At 44.2% G+C, this 22,551-nt stretch overlaps 1 protein-coding gene across 3 annotated transcripts in view; it reads right to left on the bottom strand.

Annotated features, from left to right (window-relative positions):
- Positions 1-22,161, bottom strand: part of ARHGAP17 (Rho GTPase activating protein 17) — a 48,728-nt gene extending 26,567 nt beyond the window's left edge. For all 3 annotated transcript variants that reach the window (XM_075718546.1, XM_075718548.1, XM_075718547.1), the window contains exon 1: positions 22,070-22,161. In XM_075718546.1, coding sequence (XP_075574661.1) covers positions 22,070-22,122 — 53 coding nt within the window. In that variant the 5' untranslated portion in view covers positions 22,123-22,161. The remainder of the gene's footprint in view (positions 1-22,069) is intronic.
- Between the last annotated feature and the right edge of the window lie 390 nt (positions 22,162-22,551).

The raw sequence follows: 22,551 nt of genomic DNA, 5'->3' as shown, positions 1-22,551 counted from the left end.
TATCCTACCTTTGCTAGATCTATAAAACAGGGAAAGATAAATTTAGTTCACCCGTGATCTCTTCTACTTGGCTGTCCACCGTTACTACACGTCCATTGCTATAGAGGACTTGGAGGTACTCCAGTACTCTATTTTCCTGTTCAGAGAATTTCCCCCGCTGCTGTCAGAGTTCCTCATCTACTGCACCGACTTCCTTCTGATCCTGCAATCTGTTTAATAACCTACTGCAAGACTGGTCATGCACAGAAGTTTCATTTTCTTGATCAGGCTTCATCAACTGAACATGCGAAATGTCTCCAAAGACAGTATTAATTCATATTAAGTTTGGGGTTTTTTTTTTTTTTTTTTGTTGGTTTTTTAAGGCATTTGACATCAATTTCATGGCACATTATCTGCTTGAACTATTTGTGAACCAGAAGGTGTTTAACAATTAAATGCCAGAACACAGGGATGCTCAAAAGCCACTTAAATACTTTGATAGCAACATCAACTGCAAGCACTGTAATATTTATTTGTTTAGGAAAACACATACAAGATTGATAAACTTTTCTTCCACACAAATAGAAATACTGTGTCTGAAATTATACCCTGCTAGAGAGCAATTTTTAGTTGTGTGGGGTTTTTTTTTGTTTGTTTGTTTTTAGTCTTGCAAAATCCCACCAGAAATGTCATGGAAGAACTACAGCATAAGAATATTCCAGTTATAGCAGCACATTCTTAAACAGATTTTAATCTAATCTTAAGTGGTAACTACTACACCCATCAGCTAACTGATTTGACAGAATACAGAGCTACTAAGTATTTCTGTAGGACCACAGTGTTGGTCAGCCAGAGTTTTCTACCCTTCAACAGACTGCATAAGAGATGAGCCACCTCTATTCCTAAAACTGAATTTGATAGCATACGCGCCTAGTGTGAAGAAGGGGCTGTATTCACCATGGCCAACATGGCTTTTGGTTTCAAACACCATTTTCTTCTCAGTCCTGTTTTCCACAGGTGAATGGACACTTTTCACTAACAGCTTTCATGAAGTTAAGTTTTACCCACCTTTAAGAAAGGGCGTATGGCACCGAATCTATACGACGCTACCAAACAGCGTATTACTTTAGCTTTGTACCAGACAGATCTTAGCAAACAGCTCATCTTAAATACCAATTTAGCCTAAGCAATGCCTATAAAAAGGCACCAATTCAAATACCCACCAGGTAAAATCCCGTCCCGATCGAGGCGCACACTGTACGCCAGGATCGACAGACTGAAGATGGGGTGCAGCCCTGGGAAGGAAGCAGGCTGAGCAGACTGCGTTTACCTGCCGTAAGCTCGCTAAACAGTACAGCTCAAGGCGTCTTCTGCAAAAACACAGACTTCTTTCAACAACAGATGCGGTCATTTAGAAATAAAACGCCCTTCTGGAAATGCTTTAATTTTCATATTTAAGAATAGTTACTTGCAGTTCCAACCATATGAAGATTTTCTAGTCAAAGCAATCAGCGTGTAACAGGAGATTAGTGTGGCAGGTTACTAGAGCTCCAGCAGCTGCCCTGCCAGCAGACTCAATCTTTCCAGGGTAACTTGGAAAGGCAGCAAGACAGCGGCAGTGCCACACACGTGGCGTACGGGGATTAACTATGTATAACAGACTGTGGCAAAAGTAATGGGAGAGCAGCCGCCTTCATCTTCACAGATATCCAGGTCTCAGTTTCCTTCTTTTGCCTAGAAATCTGTTTAAGAAAAAAAAAAAAACGCAACTGGTTTCTACATGTACATTACGCAACTGAAGCTTGCAGACTCCCCCGTATCTCTCTAGTCCTTAATTGGGCTCAGTGTAAGGGAAAGTCAGATGAGACAAAGGCATTTCGGCAGTCCATTCACCCTGGATGCTGACACACTTACATGCTGACATGACACGAACCAGACACCACAGGAGGGGATCTGACATACTAGAAGAGAACACACAACCTTAACCTAACCGGCAGCTTTAGGAAATAAAACAGCCACCTCAGGTGGCGTAATTCAAAACAACTTCTAAGAACATCGAGAGTACTTACAACTGGATATGTACACATCATTAAAACCACTGAACTGCTGATAATCGCAAGAACAGTGATTGACTGAGAGTTCACAGAATTTTTCCCACCCATGCAGCAACAATCAAATTGCTGGAAGATGTTGTAAATTCACTTTCAGCTACTGGGAATCACAAAATGCATTTTGTAGAAGTTATCTTTAGAGGAAACAATGTTCCTTCTAATATTATTCCATATTTGCGTCCAACAGAACCTTTCATTATACTACTGTAAAGTTACTGAATGCTTTTGAATGGCTTTAGCCGCAGCATTAATTTAAAACCATCAAATAGCAGACTGAGCTTCCATACAACTTCGGATTCATTAAAAGTCTCATTTCTCCTGCCCCTCCTTTTTCCTAGGAAATTATATCCACTTGAGTGAAAAGCAAAGATGTCTCAGCAATGTGCTAGCAGAAGTTTGTTTCCATTTTAAATATGGTTACCCACAGAGTATCATTATATGCAAAACAATTACCACGTATTTATCTTAAGGACTCTTTGTACACCTGACTGGTTTATCAAGGATTTAAAGTCACAACTTGAAAATCCAGGCGTCTTCCTCTGAAGTCAGGGATGTTTTCCCCAGTCATCGGTGGCAGCAGGACAGCGCCGACTTAAAGCCACCGATGGTGATGTCAGGTTCGGAAATGCAATTGGGAGGACCTCACCCTTCCTGCAGGCCCACATTCCACCTTTAATAAGGAAGCCAAGAAAGAGCCACTAAGTAATACTGTTTTTCAGTGACCACAACCATGAAACAGAAAATGCAACCTTGTGATAGCAGCACGGCCTATCTCCTTACTCAGCAGGGGAAAAAGCACCAAACCAAAGGCACCTCTGCCTCCCTCCGAATAACATGTACTGCTAGGTTAAAGTTTACCTCTAACTGCAGCTTCGTGGGACGCTAATTCCTTCTGCTGACTAATCAGAGAATTAGCAAACTTACAGAAAATAACAGAATTTCTTTTTCACTGCTACTTTAAGTTCTGTCCTTATCCCTTGTTAGGTCTTATTTGTGTCTTGCCTAGTTGGTAGCACGAAGCAATGAAGAAACCCTTCTGGAATCAAGAACTGATTAAGAATTGGAAGATTCAGTTGCAGAGAGTGCTCCCAAGGGCTTTATCAAGCCCAGCAGTGCTGGTAGCTGGCCTGCAGCCTGGAGACCCTCCACTGTAAGCTTCCCCCAGGAGATATCGGGAACAGAGCCCATCCCACACTGAGATTATGAAGCCCAGACTACAGCAGCTATGGCTGTTTACATTCCCAGCAGCTAAACTCAATACAGTCCAAACAGTTAATTCTCAGTTGCAAAACAAGGTCCCTCCAAGCCATTACTAATGGGGAAAGCACGCCCTGCCGTCCGAGCCCCTCCCGCGTGCCGGGAGGCCCCAAACATGCGGGTTTGTGACCGAGCTGTTTGTGCAGGAGCCGGCCCCGCGTTTCCGGACGGTGGGATCTGCCGGTACGCGGCAGGGAAACGGGGATCTGCCCAGCCCGGGGCCTCCCGACACCTCCGGCGACTGAGGCGGTGTTCGCGTGAGATGGGAAAGAGCACAGCAGGAGCAGCAGGCTGGGGGATGCCGGGCTCTGCGCGCAGGGCTTGGCATCACACCCTACCGCAGCAGCGGCGCGCAGGCTGTTCCGCCGCCTGAATGCAAGATAGCTGCTAGGCTGGCAGCAGTCCACTGGAAGCAGGAACGGAGCTGGTCTCCCGGGAAAGGAAGGTTTCTGAGAACGGAAGGTGAAGTTTTTCTGCTACAACACTAGGCAGGATACCTGTTATGCCAGAACCTTTACATAGAATCAACTGGTAGAAAGTTTTTCAATTACAATTCAGCAGTGCTTTTTAAAAGACTGATTTTTAAAAACAAAACTGAGCAATCATTTGTTACAGCTATGATCACCCCCTTAACAAATACAGAGGATAAAACTACCGCATTCTGTAAAAACAGGGCTTTCAAACTGCTTTTCACACTGAATTAGCACATCCTGCCCACGGTGCAGAGCTCCATGAGCTGCTGTCGGTGGCAGCCGCTGCAAAAGCAGCTCGTCGCATCTCCACCGCCCCTCTCCTGCACTGATACAACGATGGGTTCGGCCAGGGTGTAAGCCAGCTTAGGCAGCCAAGCTGACAAAGTAATCTGACAGAACAGTTACTTTTCAGCCAAATCAGCTCCCCACATTCACCCTTCAGACAAATAACCTTGCTGACACAGCTCTGGGGTGGAAACAGGTAGCAAAGAGCAGGTTAGGCTCCAAGTACAGCTCAGCTGGTGAACATCAGAGTCTTCAAAGACAGCCAAAAACCTCAGTGGAGCTAGCTTTACACTTTCTGATACCATAACACTGAGAAACTGTAATTTTCAAGGAAGTTTTTGTTGCCAAATTGATTCTTCCAACAATTTTTCTTTTATTTTTAAGACAGCAAATAGCATACTTAACATGAAACATGTCATGCCACACAAATGCTGGTGCCATTTTCTATTTGGGGATGGCACGGCCAGAAGTAATTGCCTTAACTCACTCCAAGCAAAAAACCAAGAGGTCTGAGAGTGGGAAGACTGCATTTTTTATTCTAGACACATTAATTACAATACCTTAGCTTGCTGTGACACTTTAAATATGTATTGCATGTGCCCCCAATTGGCCTCCTCTCCAAGTGTTTTATAGTATCATTCATTTTATTTCTTTCCTTCTTTCCAGAAAGGCCCTTCAGCACAGCCCAGCCTGAAACACTGCTCGGCATGCAGGGCTCTGCTGCAGCTTACTGCTCGGCTCAGCTGTGAGCAGGGCGGGCAGAACAGCCCTCACCCCACAGGTTCAAAACTGGTCCCCTCACTTTTTCATTTTACAGCTCCTTCACACTTCCAGGCCAGAAGTCTTCTCTGTACATCTGGAAACAACAGATGAGAATTCCTGAGATAAAAGTGTTTATCTTCCACAGGGAAAGAATTTACATTTCCATGTATAAAAATGAAGAGGCTCTATTAAACCAGCACTGGAGGTTTTTAAAAAAATAAAGCTTCATCTAAACAATATTTGAGATGCCATTGGCTCATCGGTCCTGTCCACCACCAGAGCATCAGCCCTGACCCAGGGGCCAACCTCCAAAGCAGGTCAAAGCTACATAACCAGTGGAAATTTACACTCCTGAAAGGCTGACAAGGAAGGAAGAAGAGCAAACCTGACACGAAGAGCCATAAAATCTTGGACATTCACAACAGAACAAGTGACTCAGTTCAAATGTCAAAGTGGAAACAGAAACCTTGACTCACGCACTGCGGATGGGAGGTGGAGCTGGCGGTAGGCGATGCCACGGGAGGGCAGTTCGCTTCGTGACGACACGACGAGTCCGCATTCCTGAACTCTGGAAAGATTTCAGCGGAAGCAAGGAGACATCCACCCGGAACATGAGACAAAATTAAAGCTAGCCCTCCCTGCTGCTTGATTTTCCTTAAACAAAGCATTTGTTTGTTACCAAGAGCAACCAGATTGGCTTTGCTGGCAAGTTAACACTTCAGAGCACCTTCGCCGGGCTGGCAGCACATCCTGCCTGCTTTCCACATACAATAGGCAGGATTTGCTGCCAGGAAAAATGAAAGAATCAGCAGCTCTGTTCCAAAACAAGGAATCCAGAATTAGATGACAATTTCCCTTCTAAAAGGTTTGCTTTTTTAACATTCACCAAGACAGACTTCATAGAAAACATAACTTAAAGGATTACACCAGCGGACTTTTACCTATTCAACATTGTGCTAAATTCCAGCAACAGGCTTCCCTTTTAAGCTGGGTGAACCCTGTATCTAAGTTTATGGACCCTAATTACACATCAAATCATTTTAAAAGTAAATGAAAATTTCCATCAGGGGAAAGAGCTGAAACAGCTGTACAAGACCAGAGACAAACTCAGCGATGCCTTTTCAATAAGGACGCAGGAGAAGCACCAACACAGCGAAGCGACTCCGGAGTGCCATTTACTGTATGCTTAAAGTGACTGCTGCAGTTAGTATCCAAATGTGAAGTGAATCACTGTTTATGGCAGTATCTTCCTTATTTTTTACTTGGTTTGGACATCAAGAAGCCAAGGTGATGCAGGGAACCTCGTTTTCCAGCTCAGAACACCACGACAAGGTTTTCCCTGCCCCTTCCTCCTCCCGGGCAGCCAGGCTCACACAAAGGCTCCTTACCTGAACTAGAATTTAAAATACAGGTTGTAACATACGCATTTCTTACTCCCCATATTCTACCCAGATTCTGCATCCCTATATGCTTTTCAGAAGCTGAGATCTTTAACACATTAAAAGATATTTCTGTGTGACTGGAAAGCAAAAATCCTACAATTCTGGCCTTCATAAACGCAAATATTAAAGTTCACTTTTCAAAACCACTTTACTACAAAGGATTTATTTTGCTTCCTTTGGCAGCCTGTGGCAATACTCAGCTTTGTGGATATACTGTAGGAGTTTGGTTTCACCTGCACAGCATTTTGAAGACAAGCCAGAGCAGAAACATGTTTGGCCAAGCACACTTCTCACCACAGAAACCAAGTTCATCATGTCACATGTTGCCCAAATGAATACAGCTTTGACTCCGCACCATAAAAAAACCCAGCACTCATACTGAAAGTAAGGTGACAAATTGGGATCCTCAAATGTGGTTGAATTTTTTCAAAAGAAACTAGCATGACCCAAGGTAAGCATCAATATGCTGTGAGTTATTTTCAGACATTTTAAAATCGCTTCAGAGTGACTGTCAGACGATAGTCACCATTTCCAATATTTACTTAGTATTTAGTGAACACTACTCCCAATCAGTCCCCAGTTAGACTTCAAGTTTGCCCACTGTCCCTGGCTTTCCACCCAAATTAACAATATAAACTTCTGCAGAAGTATTAAAATTGCTTTCACCGTAAATCTGGTGACCACTGATGCTTTAGTGGCAGCAGCAGAAATCGCACCAAAGGCTGTTTTGGAGGAGATAACCCACCAGCTCACTTCCAATGAAAGGTCCTCGGTGCAGAACGAGTTTTCAAATTAGTGTGATGCTCAAGGTCACCAATTTTAACCCATGCTGGAAGTGCTTTAAAAAATGGTACATCACCTCTAAGGCACCAAAATATTTCATTAATCGAGATCTTCATCCTCCAAACCCCAGGAGCTGCAAAACTACAATTCAGGCCTCAATAAGCAGATGAAGATTTCTGCTCCTTTGTCTCTCCTTCTCCATTGAGTTCCTCCACCAAACTTTGCTTGGCCCCTCAATCTAAAAGCTGCAACTTTGATCTTGTCTATAATCTCAGCCACCCGATGTTGAAGAACGAAGCCTGCCTCTCTAATTAAAGGCAGACCAGGCTTTAGAAAGATAATCAAAGAAAGCAGACTGTTCCTTTGCAGTTGCGGGGAAACCCATGACAGACTGTTCGCATTAGGGGATCTGAAATTCCTTTGCAAGTGAAATGGATCCAAGGCTCCTCTCCCAAGTGGGGCAGTAAATTTAGCTATTTAGAATGACCGTGGCTCAAGCCAAATCCTATTTCAGGGCCACTCTCAGAGGTGCAGTCACTGCAGCGAGGCCCTGCACCACCCTTCAGAACTCCAACCCCCTCTTTGTAAAATAGGCATGTTTCTAACATTAGATATTGATAATTAATCCAAACATGGTGCAGTTTGAGAAAAAATACTGTTCAAACAGTTAAGACTATGTAACAAATTCAGGTAGATAGTTTTGAGCCACATGAACTACAAATTAGAGATGAATGCAAGCTGACCTTCCTAGATGGCAAAAAACACAATTGTTGTTTAAATGCAGAACCAGATTTAAAGCAATTTTGTTTGATGGAGGAAGCAATGTTTCAGCGAGCAGTCTTTGATGAGTCTGATAGCTTTTAAACTTCTGGATACAAATAAAAAATTTACAATTAAGCACTTCTAGTTGACTAGTCCCAGCAAATCAAATACTTACTGCTAACCTACTATTTCATACCATGAACAAAGTTTTAGCTAGTAAAGCTCTCCCTGCATTCTTTTTGACTTTCAAAAAACCAAACCTCCACTCACAGCGTATGCTAGGCCAATATAACAAAATGTAGCTTCTTTTAAAAAAAAAAAGCACATTTGATTTGTGAAAGTATTAATACCTTCAGAAGGAAATGCAAAGTGCTGCTGTAGGGGATTAAAATTCTAAATGCTTAAATCCAGTCAGGACGAAATGTAGCAGCAGTCATATGTTTTTTTTCCAAAGTAAGAATTCCTATGTCAAGCTGTCACAAATTAGTGATCAAAAAAGGAATTTGAGACAAAGCTGAGCTACACAAGAAGCTTTCTAAACTTGTCAAATCATAATGTATTTTCTATGCCTTGCTCTTCCCCCTTTAAAGTATTACAATATACATTTCTCACACTAAGTGCACTCTATTTGACATTACCATAGAACTTGGACTTTCCAAACAAGTCAGTTAATATAACTTATAAAAAAAATGCATACACCCTTAAACAATACCTTGGTAAAGAACTGCTTTTAATATTAAACAGCCCGGTATTTACATTAAGAGGTTTATTTTCACATAAGGCCCTTCCCTCCTCCAAGCCAGCAACAACCTTTTCTTCTGCTACGTAGAATAATTTTATCTAAAGTTAGGTGGGTACAATTTTGATATAAGAGACAGTAGAGCGGAAAGCAACTCTTATTATTATTGAATTTGTTATTCCTTAATCTAAGGCGCAATTTTACAATCCCTGTATGCCCACATAAACGTTGCTGCTGCCAAATGGGAATTCCCCCTTCCGCCTTTGCGCTCTAGCAGCGCTCACAACCCGAGTCACCCCAGAGAACCAGGTCTAGTTGAAAATTAACCCGGCCAAACCGTAGCAATAAATCAGCCTGCAGCCACCTCCCTTCCGCAGGCCGGCTCTCCAGAGCTGCTCACCTTGTCCCTCCGCAGCAGCCTGAACTTGTGCCAGCTGGAGCCACCATCAAACCAAACCCACGACACGGAGCAGCACCGGATTCCTCCCCCACGCGCTTCCCTCCAGCCTTTCTCCTTCCAAGGGCCCTGCCTGAAGCAGCCCCCCTTCCCCGAACTTCAGGTACAGATCCCTGCATCCCCCCCCCCATCAGTAGGGGTCACAGGCAGCTCAGGCTGGAGTTACGTCCAGTAAAAGAAATTACGGGTCTCCAGTTGTCTCGGCCCCCTCCCCAGGCCACCCCATGGGAGCTGGCACCCGGGCAGGGAGAGGGGGAATCCGTCCCTTTTAGCAACAGCAGCTACTTAAGATCAGCTTAGGCTGATCATGAACCTGCACCCTGGGGCCAACATTTCCTTAGCACTGAGGTGACATCAGCTGGCAGAGCTGCTGAAAAAAGCCGTGGTGTCCTCCCTCCTACCGTCCTCGGCTGCTCGCATCTCCCTTTGCCCGGCACAAGCATCTCCACTAGTCAACAGTTCAAAGGACTGACCTGGCTGAAAGCTAACCTGGTTGGAAGGAAACCCATTTTTCAGTCGGATTAACTTCCCCGCCAAGATCACACATGCAAGCACAAAGAAGGGGTGGGAATGAACAAAAGAGCAGCGAGGGAACCAACGCTTGGCAGGAAGGGCATTGCCGCCAAGCGTGATGCTGTTGAACCTCTTGACCACAGAGTTAAGGCAGCAGCTGATGTTTCTGGATAAGAGAATAGTTCATGAATTTCCTACACGTGGGTTTGGCAGCTTTTAGTTTTAGGCAAGGACCAGTCCCCTTGCCAAACCACCTGCTGACAAGAGAACTTCTTCACATTTAAGGAAAGGAGGAAAAAAAAAAACCACCAACAACCAGCAAAAACCCTCAAACGTATCCTGAACTTTCAAACAAGACACTACTTTCCATTCTAGCCACAAGACAGGTAGACCGCCCACTAACTCAAGACATTTTTAAATTCTACATTTCTTTTACCAGAAGTCTTGCCATTGTCAATCACTGACTCTAAGAAGCAGTACTACCTTTTGCAAAGGCGAAGCTTTTACAGTGCAGGCATGTTTGAAGAGGAAAAATATGCAGTACAGGAATAAGCAAAATACACACACACAAAAAAATCCTGGGTGTTTTTTGCATATTTGTTTGCTTTCTCGTACTTTGCCAGGACATTTCAGCTACATACTACCTTGCATAAGTGTCAAGAAACTCCAATCCAAAAATGAACATTTTGCCAAAGGTAACGCTGTTCTTAATTTAATATACTGTCCAGACAGGTCTATTTTAAGTTCGGGGATTCACAAAACTGGCAAGAGAAAGCCTTTGAAAAGGAACCAAACTGAATCAACACAAAAAGCAAAACAAGGAAACACAGAAAAGGGAGAACAATGAAGTAGGAATAGAAACTAAGAAAGCAAAAAGGAGTTGGAAGCTTTGAAATAACAGGACAAAGAGTATAAGGGAATTCAGGGACCTGAGGTTATATAAAATTGACTAATAGGCTAGTGACAAAATAGGGATTATTCTTTATGTCTACTCTTTCACAAGGAAGCCTTTGCACTGATTTGCTGATCAGTAGCCATGATCAACAATTAATGGCTGAACCCTTTATTACGTTTCACCAACAGGAAAGCGAGTTTCTGAGCTGAGTCTTGACAATCAGCCTGCAACTGAGACGACTCATCCCACTGCTGGGTTTTACAGCACTGGATATAGACATCTGTTTTTCTGTTGCTTAGATACAGCGTATACAAGACCATATTAACGTGTATAACATGCAGAACTACGCCATTACCGCCCTGCCATGTGTTGTACACGATGCTTTTTGCTGTTCTAGCATGAAACTGAAAGTTAACTCTAGCACTAGATTTTTCAGAAGGAAATAGGAGCCTCAGACCAATAGGCTAATCAAGGTTTATTAACCCGTACCGCACTCCAACACACACTTGGACCTGCTGTTACAAAACCAGGATTACTTTATCCTACTGTTCCATTCCTACAAAAAAATAAGATCAGAACACTTAATCTGCGTATTAAATCGGCTTACAACAAGACAAACGAGTTAAATGTTCGACTGAAACAGAAGGTACAACAGTTTAGCTCACATATTTATTTTTCTCTATGAAAATATTAGCTTTCTATCTTGCCTTCATTTTCTACAGAAAATAGAACTTTTAATCAGATGGCTTAACATTTCCTATCTATCAATTGCTTGATAATTAGTTCATAGATGCCAAAAAAAGTTGGCATTTGAATAAACTGCTGTACTATTCAAAGCCACATCACAGCCATAACCTTCCAATTTGCATGCAAGGCAATTTATCTTCTGGAAAAGGGCCAAGCTTATAACTTAATTTTCCTGTCACTGGCTAAAACAGTTTTTTGTAGCCTCACCTCTGTCACCAAGGATACGCATGCATGTGCATGCCACATGCTCCAACAGCATTAACAGCTCTCCACAGTGACCTATCTTTTCTGTGCAATGCTCAGCTGTACAAGTTACCAGTTTTCCTTTTATTAATTTTCACTCTGGAAGTGTCACTGGGATCTTGAGAAATATGCAATATAGCCAACAAATATATTTACACAAAAATCTCAGTCCAGCAATTGCTGGCAAGGACAACTTGTAAGACAGAAGGAAAAGATGACAACTCTATTGATCCTTCTCACCTAAAACTGATTTGCATATTTTGCATACTCATTTTTTGCAGATCGCCTGGCTCTTTGATTCACTCTGCTGCAGTCACTCCAGGATGTTCCTGTCATTTTGCAATGCGACTAATTTCACAAGAAAACAACCTGTGTCAAGGAAAAAAAGGGCTCCACCTCACTTAGGAGAAGAACTTGTGACCTCACCCAGCTGGCGTGTATTTATGAAAGCTGGTTTCCTGTTGAGACAGCAGGACTGTCCAAGCATAAGATACACGACTATTCTGACATGCTTTTATCAGCAACGGAATAGCGATCACAAACTCATAAGGCTATTTGGGTCCTAAGGCATAAATTTCAACCAAAATGTTCTAATTCAGTCAACAAAGCAATGTTGCAGATAAAAAGGATACTCAGAAGTTCCCTATTTTCTTCTTGTCTAGACATCAAGTGCTGCTTTAAGCATGACAGTGTCAGTGAGGATCGAATTTAGCCTTGCTTTCAAGACTGGTACCTGTAACAATCAAGCAGCCCTGAAAAAGTGAGCTAATCAAGCACAGTAATCTGTTAAAATCACTTGACATGTCACCCACTGCTGGGAAGGTACTTGGTTCTGAATTACGGGAGATCAGCCATACCTTACCCAGATTAATTTGCATTATTAAACTCCCGCAGGTTTCAGATCAGAGCTGAGCCACAGCAAACAGGGGACAGCTAATTGCTGCCGTATGTAAGGCCAAACACAGTGGGCTGGAGGTTCTGCTAAAGCACCGACAAAATGGAGCTACTTCTTTTAATGAGTTATGAAACCTTTCTTTCTGGAAACTGTGCACAGTATTAGAAAACACATCTAACACACTAAGATGCTTTTCATTTAGCCACAACCTAAAAAGATCATATGCATTTAGCATTTCATCATTTGCTAATACAATGACCTCTAAAGAGCAGTTCTGGTCACATCACCACAGCATCTGATCCATTATCATTAACAAACCTAAAAATACCATGCAAGTACCTAAGAAATACATTTGCTTTCATAAATCCCAAGTGTATCACATTACAGCATCAGGTTGAAACAGCTTGTTAGATCACTTCTAGCTATTTTAGCAGATTAAATCATTACTATTTTAGGATTTTGACTCTGGGCATAACCTGATATTAAAATTATTTGCTTTAAAGAACCACCATCGGATGAAGCTAGAATCAAGGAATCACAGCTTCATCCACAAAGAGGGTAATACCAAGACTATTTTGTTTATATGAATAAGTATCAGAAGAGTTGGACTCCACCTCCAGAGTGCAGGTGCGCAGCCGACAATTTAGCTGAACAGCGGTCACTATAGCAGATTGCAGTGTATTTTTACCTTTACTACTCTGCTGTTATGCCAGATACCAAAACCTCCACCCTGGATGCGCCTGGACAACATACCCTTTCCTATTTTTTCAGCCTCCCCTGCTTCCCTGCGGTGCTTCGCCCAGGCAGCCGCACAGGTCCGGCCAGGGATGGCGACCCAGGCTCCGGTGATGGGCTGCGACGCAAGCACAGCGCGCCAGGTTTGGCGCAATCATTAATCCTGCCCTAGGCCCTTCAAAACCTCGTGAAACCACCCAAGAAATCTCTGCGCAGAAAAGTGCCATTATTCTTATGTTGCCTTAAAGTGATGACTGTGCTTTCCTGAGGCAGATGCTCCCTTCGCCCTTGCTGTGCAGTCCTCACCCCCCGGCAAAACAGGAAGCCCAAGACGATCCAGCTACGACAGATCCTACAGTATCTGCCTGTTGGGAGTATTTTATCAGTCCTCGGATCTGCTTCATCAAGCAGCAGCACTGTGAACAGAGCCAAAGGAGATGAGGACACGCATGCAAGAGGGCAATTAATATTTCCCAAATCCCTGAGTTTGGAGTCTTTTAATTTCTTTTTCTGCAATAAAAAAAATCTCAAGTATTTTACATGCTGCCCGCTCGGCAGTTGGCACACAAGTCTGCCACAAAGTTAGAGAATACCTTTTTTCTTCTAACCAACAGGCTTTAGCTAGTTCTCCACTAGAAAGCACAACGTTTTATTAAGGTATCTTCAAGTCAACAAAATTTAGCACAACTACAACAAGTCATTCTTCACCACCGAATATCAGAAATTTTTGTGTAAGTTTGAAAGGCATTTTCCTGCATCTGTTAAGGGGAAGCAAAATAACTGAAGCTTCATCTGCCCTGGAAGCACTCACTGCTCAGGAAAATAAGGTAATGCACCCAGGAGCTCATTTTTACGCACTGCAGGCAGACACCTGTTTCTCTCCTACGCGATTTCACTTGCGAAAATGTAGTTGAAACTATCAAAATTTGGACTTTCAGAGAAGCAGGGGAGCAGACTACATCCTTAACACATTCTTCAGCTGTTTGGTAAGGTGGAGCTCTATGCTCGCAGTGACGGCACAGTCAAGGCACGGACCACGGCAAGCCCGGTGCTGTCAGACATCGGCCACAGAAGCCACCTCTGACTCAGGAAGCTCCTGAGACAGACACAGCTGGCGGCCGTGGGAACGCGCGTGGGAAATGCCACGGGATATCCGAGCCTCGCACCCTTCCCGCGTCATCTGCTTCTGGCCCCTGGACGTTGGGCAAGGTAGACGCAGCCCAGCCAAGGAATTCCTGGGTTTTCATGTGGTCTGGAATTGGATCACAAGTGATGAGGCTATTTAAACTGAGGGCTGAGCAGATACTTACTCATCGATTTAAAACCTGTTGCTGCTCTTAAGAGCACTACTTCATGTTGCACTTGCGTCCAGAAAGTTTAATACAGTGGTTTTCCGGAAAACACCACTGCAATGCACTAAGAGCACAGCATTACACACACTGAATAACTTCTGCAGAGAAACACGTTTCTTAAAAACACAACTTAATTTCTCAACAGTTTCTAATCTTAAGGATTCTAAACGACCTAGACTTTAAACCAACATGAGATCACCTCGGACCCTGAGGAATTAAGAGATACTGATAAACTAACTGCCTTTACAAAACTTGGAGAGAACACCTAAAAGCAGGCCAGACTACACTCCTTTGCTTTCTGACCATCTGTTCACAGACAAAACCTCTCTTCTTACCAGAGGTTCCAGTACCACTGCAGCCCTTCTCACCGGCAGCAGCTTGGGCCGTACAGACCCCACCAGCTCACAGGTTGTCCACTGAGACAGAACAACTGAAGAAAGTCCTCTTCTTAAGTCCACTAAAGTCCTCAAGTAAATTCAGGTAATTTTCCCTCTGGCTTTAGCAATGCACTCGAAGGGTACATGGATCAATGCGATTAACAGACGTGCTTGCAGAAGTGAATCTAGACCACAGCTTGGACACAATTCATATCCACAAGCTATTCCATTTATTCTTGCATTAATGGCAGTCGCAAATGCACTGACAAGTGCCAAGTCTTACCACAAGAAACAGCCCCAAACTGAAAACATGAGAGCTGCATGTTTTTCTATAATTGGAAGTTTGTACTGTTAGAAAAATCAGATTCCTGAGCTGCACAAGGCATTACATTGTGTCAGTTTTCCCCAAAGGGTGCAGGAAACAGATAAATATGCAGATACCAAGAAACTTTGCTGCTACTGCTGAGGCTGAGAGGCAGCCTTAAAGGGGTAGCTGCTGGTTCTTTTCTGCTTAGATCTCAGGTGCAAACACCATCTCTAGTCCTGCACAGCCCATTCGGTAGCCTTGAAGCAGCCAAGAGGTAAGGAACAGTCTGTGCAGCTGTATGCCAACCCCAGTGTTTCAGTCAATGTAAAGCTTACTGCCCCCTTGCTCTGCCTGTCCAACAGCCAAGCTACTAACATGCAGATGTTTAGATAACGCATTCCCTTTGCTTTTAGTATTCGAGTGCTTTAGCGTTCACAAGCATTTTATTTCAATCAGTCCTTGACAGTTACATGAAGTCCAAAAGTCTGCACGTGTTCAGGAGAACAAATCTTCCCTGATTCAATGTACTCAGACTCTCTAAACCTGTCATTGAATTAATCTTCTATCCAGAAAGATCTAAGTCAGTTTTCTAATTAGAGAGACCTCAAACTTCATTTGGAGATAAACAGGAAATGTTTAAAATAACTATTATAAACACTGAAATGAGATTTTTCTTTTTGTGAGTACTCAGATGTAGACAAATGCCAACCTAAAAGACCAACCACAGAGCAGATTCTCCCCCTGCCCGTAAATAAGAACATATTTCAATGTTGTTTACCACTTTTTCAAATATCTTTACCAATGACAAAAATCACTCCAAGTAAGTGACATTTATCATATTTCACTTTTTTTTAAAAGGATGTTTGGGTGAGCCAGAAATTTCCAAATACTGGGATCATACTCAATTTTTTTTTTCCCCCCACACAAGAACTAGAAGAACATTAAAGAAACATTTCCTTGCATTAAATGGCATTGTAGGCTTAATGTTATCTTGGCTGAATGTAGATAGCTCCTTACTGTACACAATCATTCAATAATAGTCCTTTTAACATAACCTGCTTTAATGTAATAATTATGTTACAATAGCACCAATTCCAACTTACGACAGAGATTGCCAAGTGGCTTGAAGAAACACTAAATATAGTTTAGCACAGTAACTTTTATGCGGGGCATGAGCTATTAAAAGATATGTTCAAATACTCCTGTTGAGTCATGCCAATGTCACGTGTACAGGGCCTGGAAAAACCTATTTGTATACAAGAAGTTGTATTTAAACAGTGGAAAACTAGAAAAGAAGCTATAGTAAGTTAGCTGCTTGCATAAAAAAAAAGATCTTTCTAAGGTGATTTGTGGTCTCTTCCAGATTTCTAATTAGTCAGATCTGCTCATCCCTGGTTTAAGTTACTGTAACAGCCTAAGGGCAGACAGAGTATCTCTCCTAGTAAGTACATCCACCTATCAGTCCTGATCTTAGATGACTTCACCAGACCTCAACTTTCCAGACCAGTTGGCTAGAGTAGTTTCTGATCTGCATGGTACTCTGTTGACTGCACCTAAAATATGAAAAAAAAAAAAATCAATAGGAACAACATTAATAGTTGTGTCCCCAGAGGCAGGAAAGCCTAACTCACGTAAAATTGTTAAGACAGTCTAGCAAGTGTCATTAATTACCAACCTGTGCTTCTGTAAAGTAAACAGCATGATACAAACACCTCTGTGGACTCATTCCTCACATGAATTACTTAGCTATGTAGTTCAAATGCTTATTAGTGTATCATTTGAAAGCCTTTAATGACAATACCTCTGAACATTTATTTTCATTAGAGATGACTGCAACTATAAAGTAGAATACTTCCCGAGCTTCTAATCAAAACCTGTCTCCCTTTGTAATTTATAAAAGGGTATGGAAACTCTAAGACGAGCACTCGTAGATACCTGAAGAATTACCATTGTTGACGTCACACACAACACAAGCCTTCTCATTTCTGAGCCTAACACACAGCTAGAATGAGTATCTGCTTATGAAGCGTCCCAAGGAAAGGCACAAACACACCAGAAAGGTAGTACCTCACCTCTTCAAATTCGTGAGACGGCACGTACTAAAGCCTGTTCCATGACTTACATTTCACAAGCTATTCTACCCAGACAAAGCACACATGAAACGTGTGTGTGGAACAGAACAACTGTGGGCATGAGCCTTGGTCCTCAAAACAGATGAAGACTTAGAGGAATTAATACATAAATTCCATTAAAAGCAACCTCAGCACATAGCCTCTAAGGAATCACAGGCCACCTGCAAATCATGAAGTTCAGAATGAGGGTTATTCTTTCCTTCTCCACTCCCTCCCCCCCTTAATTTTTCAAGCCTAACTAAAAAGTTTCAAGCTGTTTCCAATTGTTTATGCTGGAGTTTGGATGTAGCTCCAAATAAAGTCAGATTTGAGCTGCTTATTTTGTGCGATTAGCTGTGTATCTGTCACTGTCACGATGCCAGTTTATCCTGATGCCTTAATTCAGCTCATGTGGAACTAATGATTTCCCAGTAAGCCATGCCTCTGCTCCCCTACATGCCCCGACCCATTGTGAATTATCTCCGAGTAGATGCGAGATCCTTCACGATGACATGAGAACCAAGACACGCTGAGATTCACAGTTCGTTACTCCAGCTAAGACTGCCCTGAGAAAGTTCTGATGCCACCTCCCAAGGAGAGGTCGCCTGGCCCAGACTTGGACAGTCTCTCTGAGCAGCCAACGCTAGCTGACGCCAGCCAACAAAACTAGAGGGACCAGTGCTTCAACTGCCAGTTTTCAACGAAAGGCAAAACATATTGTTTTGCTTCCCCCTTTCCTCCAGGTTTATACAGACAAGTAATTGATATTTTACTGTATAGGTTAACCAGAGCCTGAGTTGCTTCCCTCAGTAGAAATGCTTGCTTGCACACCTGCAGCAAGCAAACTTAAAACAAATCTGCCAGATACATAAACTACTCAGTGGCTGATTGAATACTTGGCTTAAGGCATCCAACGATATCCACAAGATAATTGCTGCAAAACATTTAACACATCTATTAATTATTGGGGAATCCTGTTCCACTCAGCTAATCCCCTCTTTAATTAGTTTCCTACATATATTTCATAATTCTGTATAACACTATCCATGCAGACTCATAGGCATGGATACGGATATAAATGCCATTCCTCTGCTTTAATGATGCTCTTGCCCATCTTATTTTTCACGCTGAGGAGTTACTGCTCTGGTCCTAGGTCACACGTGCGTGGGACAAGACCAAGGATGCCAACCTGCGGAAGCTGGCTGTAAGAAAGGCAGCATCATTCATACCTATGGCAAGCTGAACGGGATAAATCCTGGATTATTTTAGAGTCAAATGCTCCTTTGTTAAAAGGAATGAAACCATGGTAAAGACACATCACTGATGCATACTGAAGGTTTGTTGACCTCATGATAACATGTCTGTTCTCCCCACTGCCCCACCCCTCAATCATGGTGAAAAAAAGCCCTGAATGAGTGAAAAGCAGTAGAAAATACTCCTTCCTAATACAACTCCATGAAAAGCAACAGCCAGTTAAAGACCACTCTACGGAGCAGTAGATTACACAGAGGGAAGATGTCCCAGAGAAGGTGACCGGGGGCAGGCAGTCTGCACAACGCCCCGAGCACCCCAGGTGAGCCGGAGACAGGGGATGCGAGCCCTCAGCACAGACGCCCAAACTGCTCCTCCAAATACCGCTTCTCTTGTGGGGCAGCTTATTCACCAGCTACATCTCCCAACGGCGTACGGGGTCCTGAAATACTGAACGCTGCACCTCTTCCAGACATTCACATAACCACAAGAGTTCTTTTGACATAGGATTTGTCTCCTCATTCTGCCCAAGTATAGAAGGCTAATAAATAATTTACACGAATATAAACCCATCTCAGAAAGCAGCAAGTTGCAACAATACCAACAGATAAGAAGTACGCTGCAACCTTCCCCCCCCTTTTCCTTCAATGTTACAAAATTGAAATGGTTCACTCCTGGTTCTGGTACCCAGGGCCTCTGCTAACGTTGCCTGTCAGATCCTACTGAATGACGACTGTCACATCTCCCATGCCTTTCAGGAGTTCTACAGCGCTTATTAAAACCACAGAATGCGGCACTGCCCAAAGTTTGAAAACCTCAGCCCTGGTATTTGCAAGGGAAACCAATCACAAATCTTTCACTACTAAGTGATTTTACTTTGGGAAATGAAATAAGACCCTGGCGACTATCTGAACGCTTGGTTAGTACATGAAACGTAAGGAGGCTAGCAATATTAAATATTCACCGGTTAATTTTAATAGCACATTCGATGCGTCTTGAAACAAAATGTCTTTCAAATTAACTATTATTAAAACTGTAAAGTGAACCATTTCTCCTTCTTTATACGCCAATTGGTCTAATCATGCTTGATTTCTTGATTCAGTGTTACAGGGCTGAGACATCCCTCTCGCCTCCTCAACTGGAGGAGGACAGATGCAGAAGCACTTCCAGAACTCGTCTCTGACGGTATCAAATCAGTCTTCACTAGACTGTGGGCTTTGACAGGCCTCGAAAGCAGTTACTATTTAAAACGCTGTTTGTATCTAAGTGAACATCTAATACCAATGACTGATTTCAACCTCTTTACAGACAGCAGGATATCTTGAAATTCAGACAAAAGCATTGTGATGATAAACCAAAAAAATTAAAGAAAAACAGGTTTGGGGAAACACAGTGCTCTGTTGTGCACACAAATACACTACACTCTGGGAGACATAAAAATATCTTCACTGAGTTTCCACTGTTATAGCCCCTATACATACAGGTGATCACGCATTGCAAAGCCAACACAAACCTCCCGAGTTTTGTTTCTTTCCCTCCCATCCCCTAATCGCATCCATAAACTAAGTTTCCTGAGTTCATTAGAATTAACGCAGATTTACAGTGGTGAAAATGAGTTCAATTACATAAACATTTTTCTTTGAAGACTTTCTTTCTTGGAAAGACACAAATACTAAGCAACAAAAAAGTAAGTACCACCTTGTGCTAACAAGGCTACACAAATAAATCCCTGGAAGGGTCAATCTGGTTTGTTCAAAGCACTTATGAACATGAGGATATAATTTATACGTGAAAAAGGCAACAAGCACTGGTCAAAACTCTGTGATTGCCCTCACTCTTCAGTCTTCTCACCTCTATTCAATTAAAAGAAAAGTTTGCATGTTCTTGGGTAAAGAATCCACACAACTAACTTAAGATACTTTATTATTAAAAAACACTCTATGAGCAAGGACAGAACCAAAAAGGATGTGCTTGTATTTAATGCTGACTAAAACAGGAGACAAACAGAGTTTAATTTAAACTACCTATTAATATTAAGCTTATAAAACCAAATGACTAAGTGTAATTTTAAATAGTTTTTAATGAAAAACAATTACTTGTCTGTTTTTTAATGAAACTAGAAGACTTTGCTGTTCCAGACCCAGGCTGCTCAGGCACCGGCAGGCTACCTGGCGAAGGAGCACGAGCAATGATCGTGCAGACAGACAACCACACCCTGAGCACCTCCGCTGCGAACCGACCGATAGCCACGGCTTCCACCGGGCTTCAGCTGCGCTTAGTCAAAGGTCATTACAAACCTCCCAGCTCATACAGGACTATAAACAGTTCTCCAGATTTAATTCCGATTTTCCCCTTGAAGTAGAAAGCAGCCTGAGATGTTTATCCTACTCAGTACAACGCAGATTACTTGAAATTCCACTCGGGATTTGGAGCTGTGGGCCCAACATGTGCGAAAAAGGAATGCCAATAATTGCTCCAACAGTGTTAAAAAAAAAAAACAAACCAACATTAATTCATATGAAATGAGAATGAAAGGACACAAAAATTGGTTTGGAAGTCATGCTCTCTTTTATAGCAAAACAAACACCCCATTAAAAATCTACTTCTTAGCCATTATTAGCTGACACACTCGACCTGTTTTATACGTATGTGGGCCCCAAAGAAAACAAACATTGTATTAAGTGAGTTACTGGAGTGGAGATCATGAAAGTATAAACTCAGATGATATGAAAGTTTATACTTTCAGTATAAGTACATACTTTCAGATTGAGTTTTCACTAAAAGCGGAGAGCAGTTTCTAGGGGGAAAAAATAAGGAACTCTACTAGAAACGCAGTGAGGCTACCTTTGCATTTTTAGCGCACAGAAGGGCTGCGGGCGGACGCTCGGGTGCCTGTCCACAGATTTGTTTCCACAGAATCAGGCTGAAGCCCTTGCAAGGCTCTGACGCCTGGAAATGGACGGCAGGCATACCTACAAGGCTGCTGTTATTTTTGTTAAAATTAAGCCACGGAGGACGCGCTCTGTGAAGTCTTCTTAAGCGTGAAAGAGAGCGAGAAGTAGGTCAGGTAACCCAGTGTTAACGGAGCAGCAAAGGAAACGAAAGTCACGACAGCCGAGGCGGGCAGGACTCCCCCGGACAGCCCCCGCCTCCGCCCGCCCGCCGGGATGGCCGCTCCCCGGCCTCGCAGCCCGAGCCGCGCCGCGGGAGCGAACCGGGGGGGGACAAGGCGAGGGCCCCGGGGCCAGCGGGCACGGCCGCACCGACAGGGCCTTCCCCAGCGGGCCGGGGCACACGCCCGCCCGGACCAGGATCCTCCCGTCGCTCCTTTAGCTTCCCAGCAACAAAGGGCTCCTGCCGCCCGCCCTCCCGGTCCCGCCGGGCTCTGGCCGAGCTGACAGGAGTTTTTCTTCCCCGAGCGGCGCGGGAAGCCCCGCCGCGCCCGGTGCCTCCCCGCCCCGCGGCCCAGACTGCGGACGGCCTCCGCCCGCTCCCCGGCCCCGCACGGCAAAGCGGAGCCGCCGCCCGAGCCCCGCCGGCGCCCCGGCCCAGCCAGGCAGAGCCGGCCGCGGCACCCCGGCCCCGCCGCCCACCTGCCGACGGTCTGGTTAGCCAGCTGCTTCATCCGGTTGAACTGCTTCTTCATGGCGGCGGCCGTCCCCCCGGCCTCCCGCCGGGCACCCGCTATCTGCTGCTCGGCCGCCCCGACCCGGCCTCCCGCCGCCGCCGCCGCCGCCTCCTCCCTGCTCCCGGCGGCGCCCTCGGCCCCGCCCACACCGGAAACCACCGCCGCTTCCGGCCCCGCCCTCACGCGAGCAAACAGCCGGGTCCCCGGGAGGGGCGGGGCGGCTGAGAAACCCGGATGTCCCGCCCGGCGCCCGGATGTCGACTTCTCCGTCCGCCGCTCTCTCGGGAGCAAAAGGCGCTGCTGCTTCAGGAGAGGCAGCTGTACCGGGCTCGGTGCGCGGGGCCGCCCCTCCCGGAGCGGGCAGCCCCGGGAGCCCCACACCCCCGCGGCGTTATGGCCGAGCCTCCCCCGAGACTACTTCTCCCGGCTTCCCTTGCGGTACGGCCG

This window comes from Pelecanus crispus, chromosome 11 (genome assembly GCF_030463565.1).
Source record: "Pelecanus crispus isolate bPelCri1 chromosome 11, bPelCri1.pri, whole genome shotgun sequence".
NCBI classification, from domain to species: domain Eukaryota; kingdom Metazoa; phylum Chordata; class Aves; order Pelecaniformes; family Pelecanidae; genus Pelecanus; species Pelecanus crispus.
The sequence above is the reverse complement of the archived record's forward strand: the minus strand, read 5'-3'. Positions and strand labels throughout refer to the sequence as shown.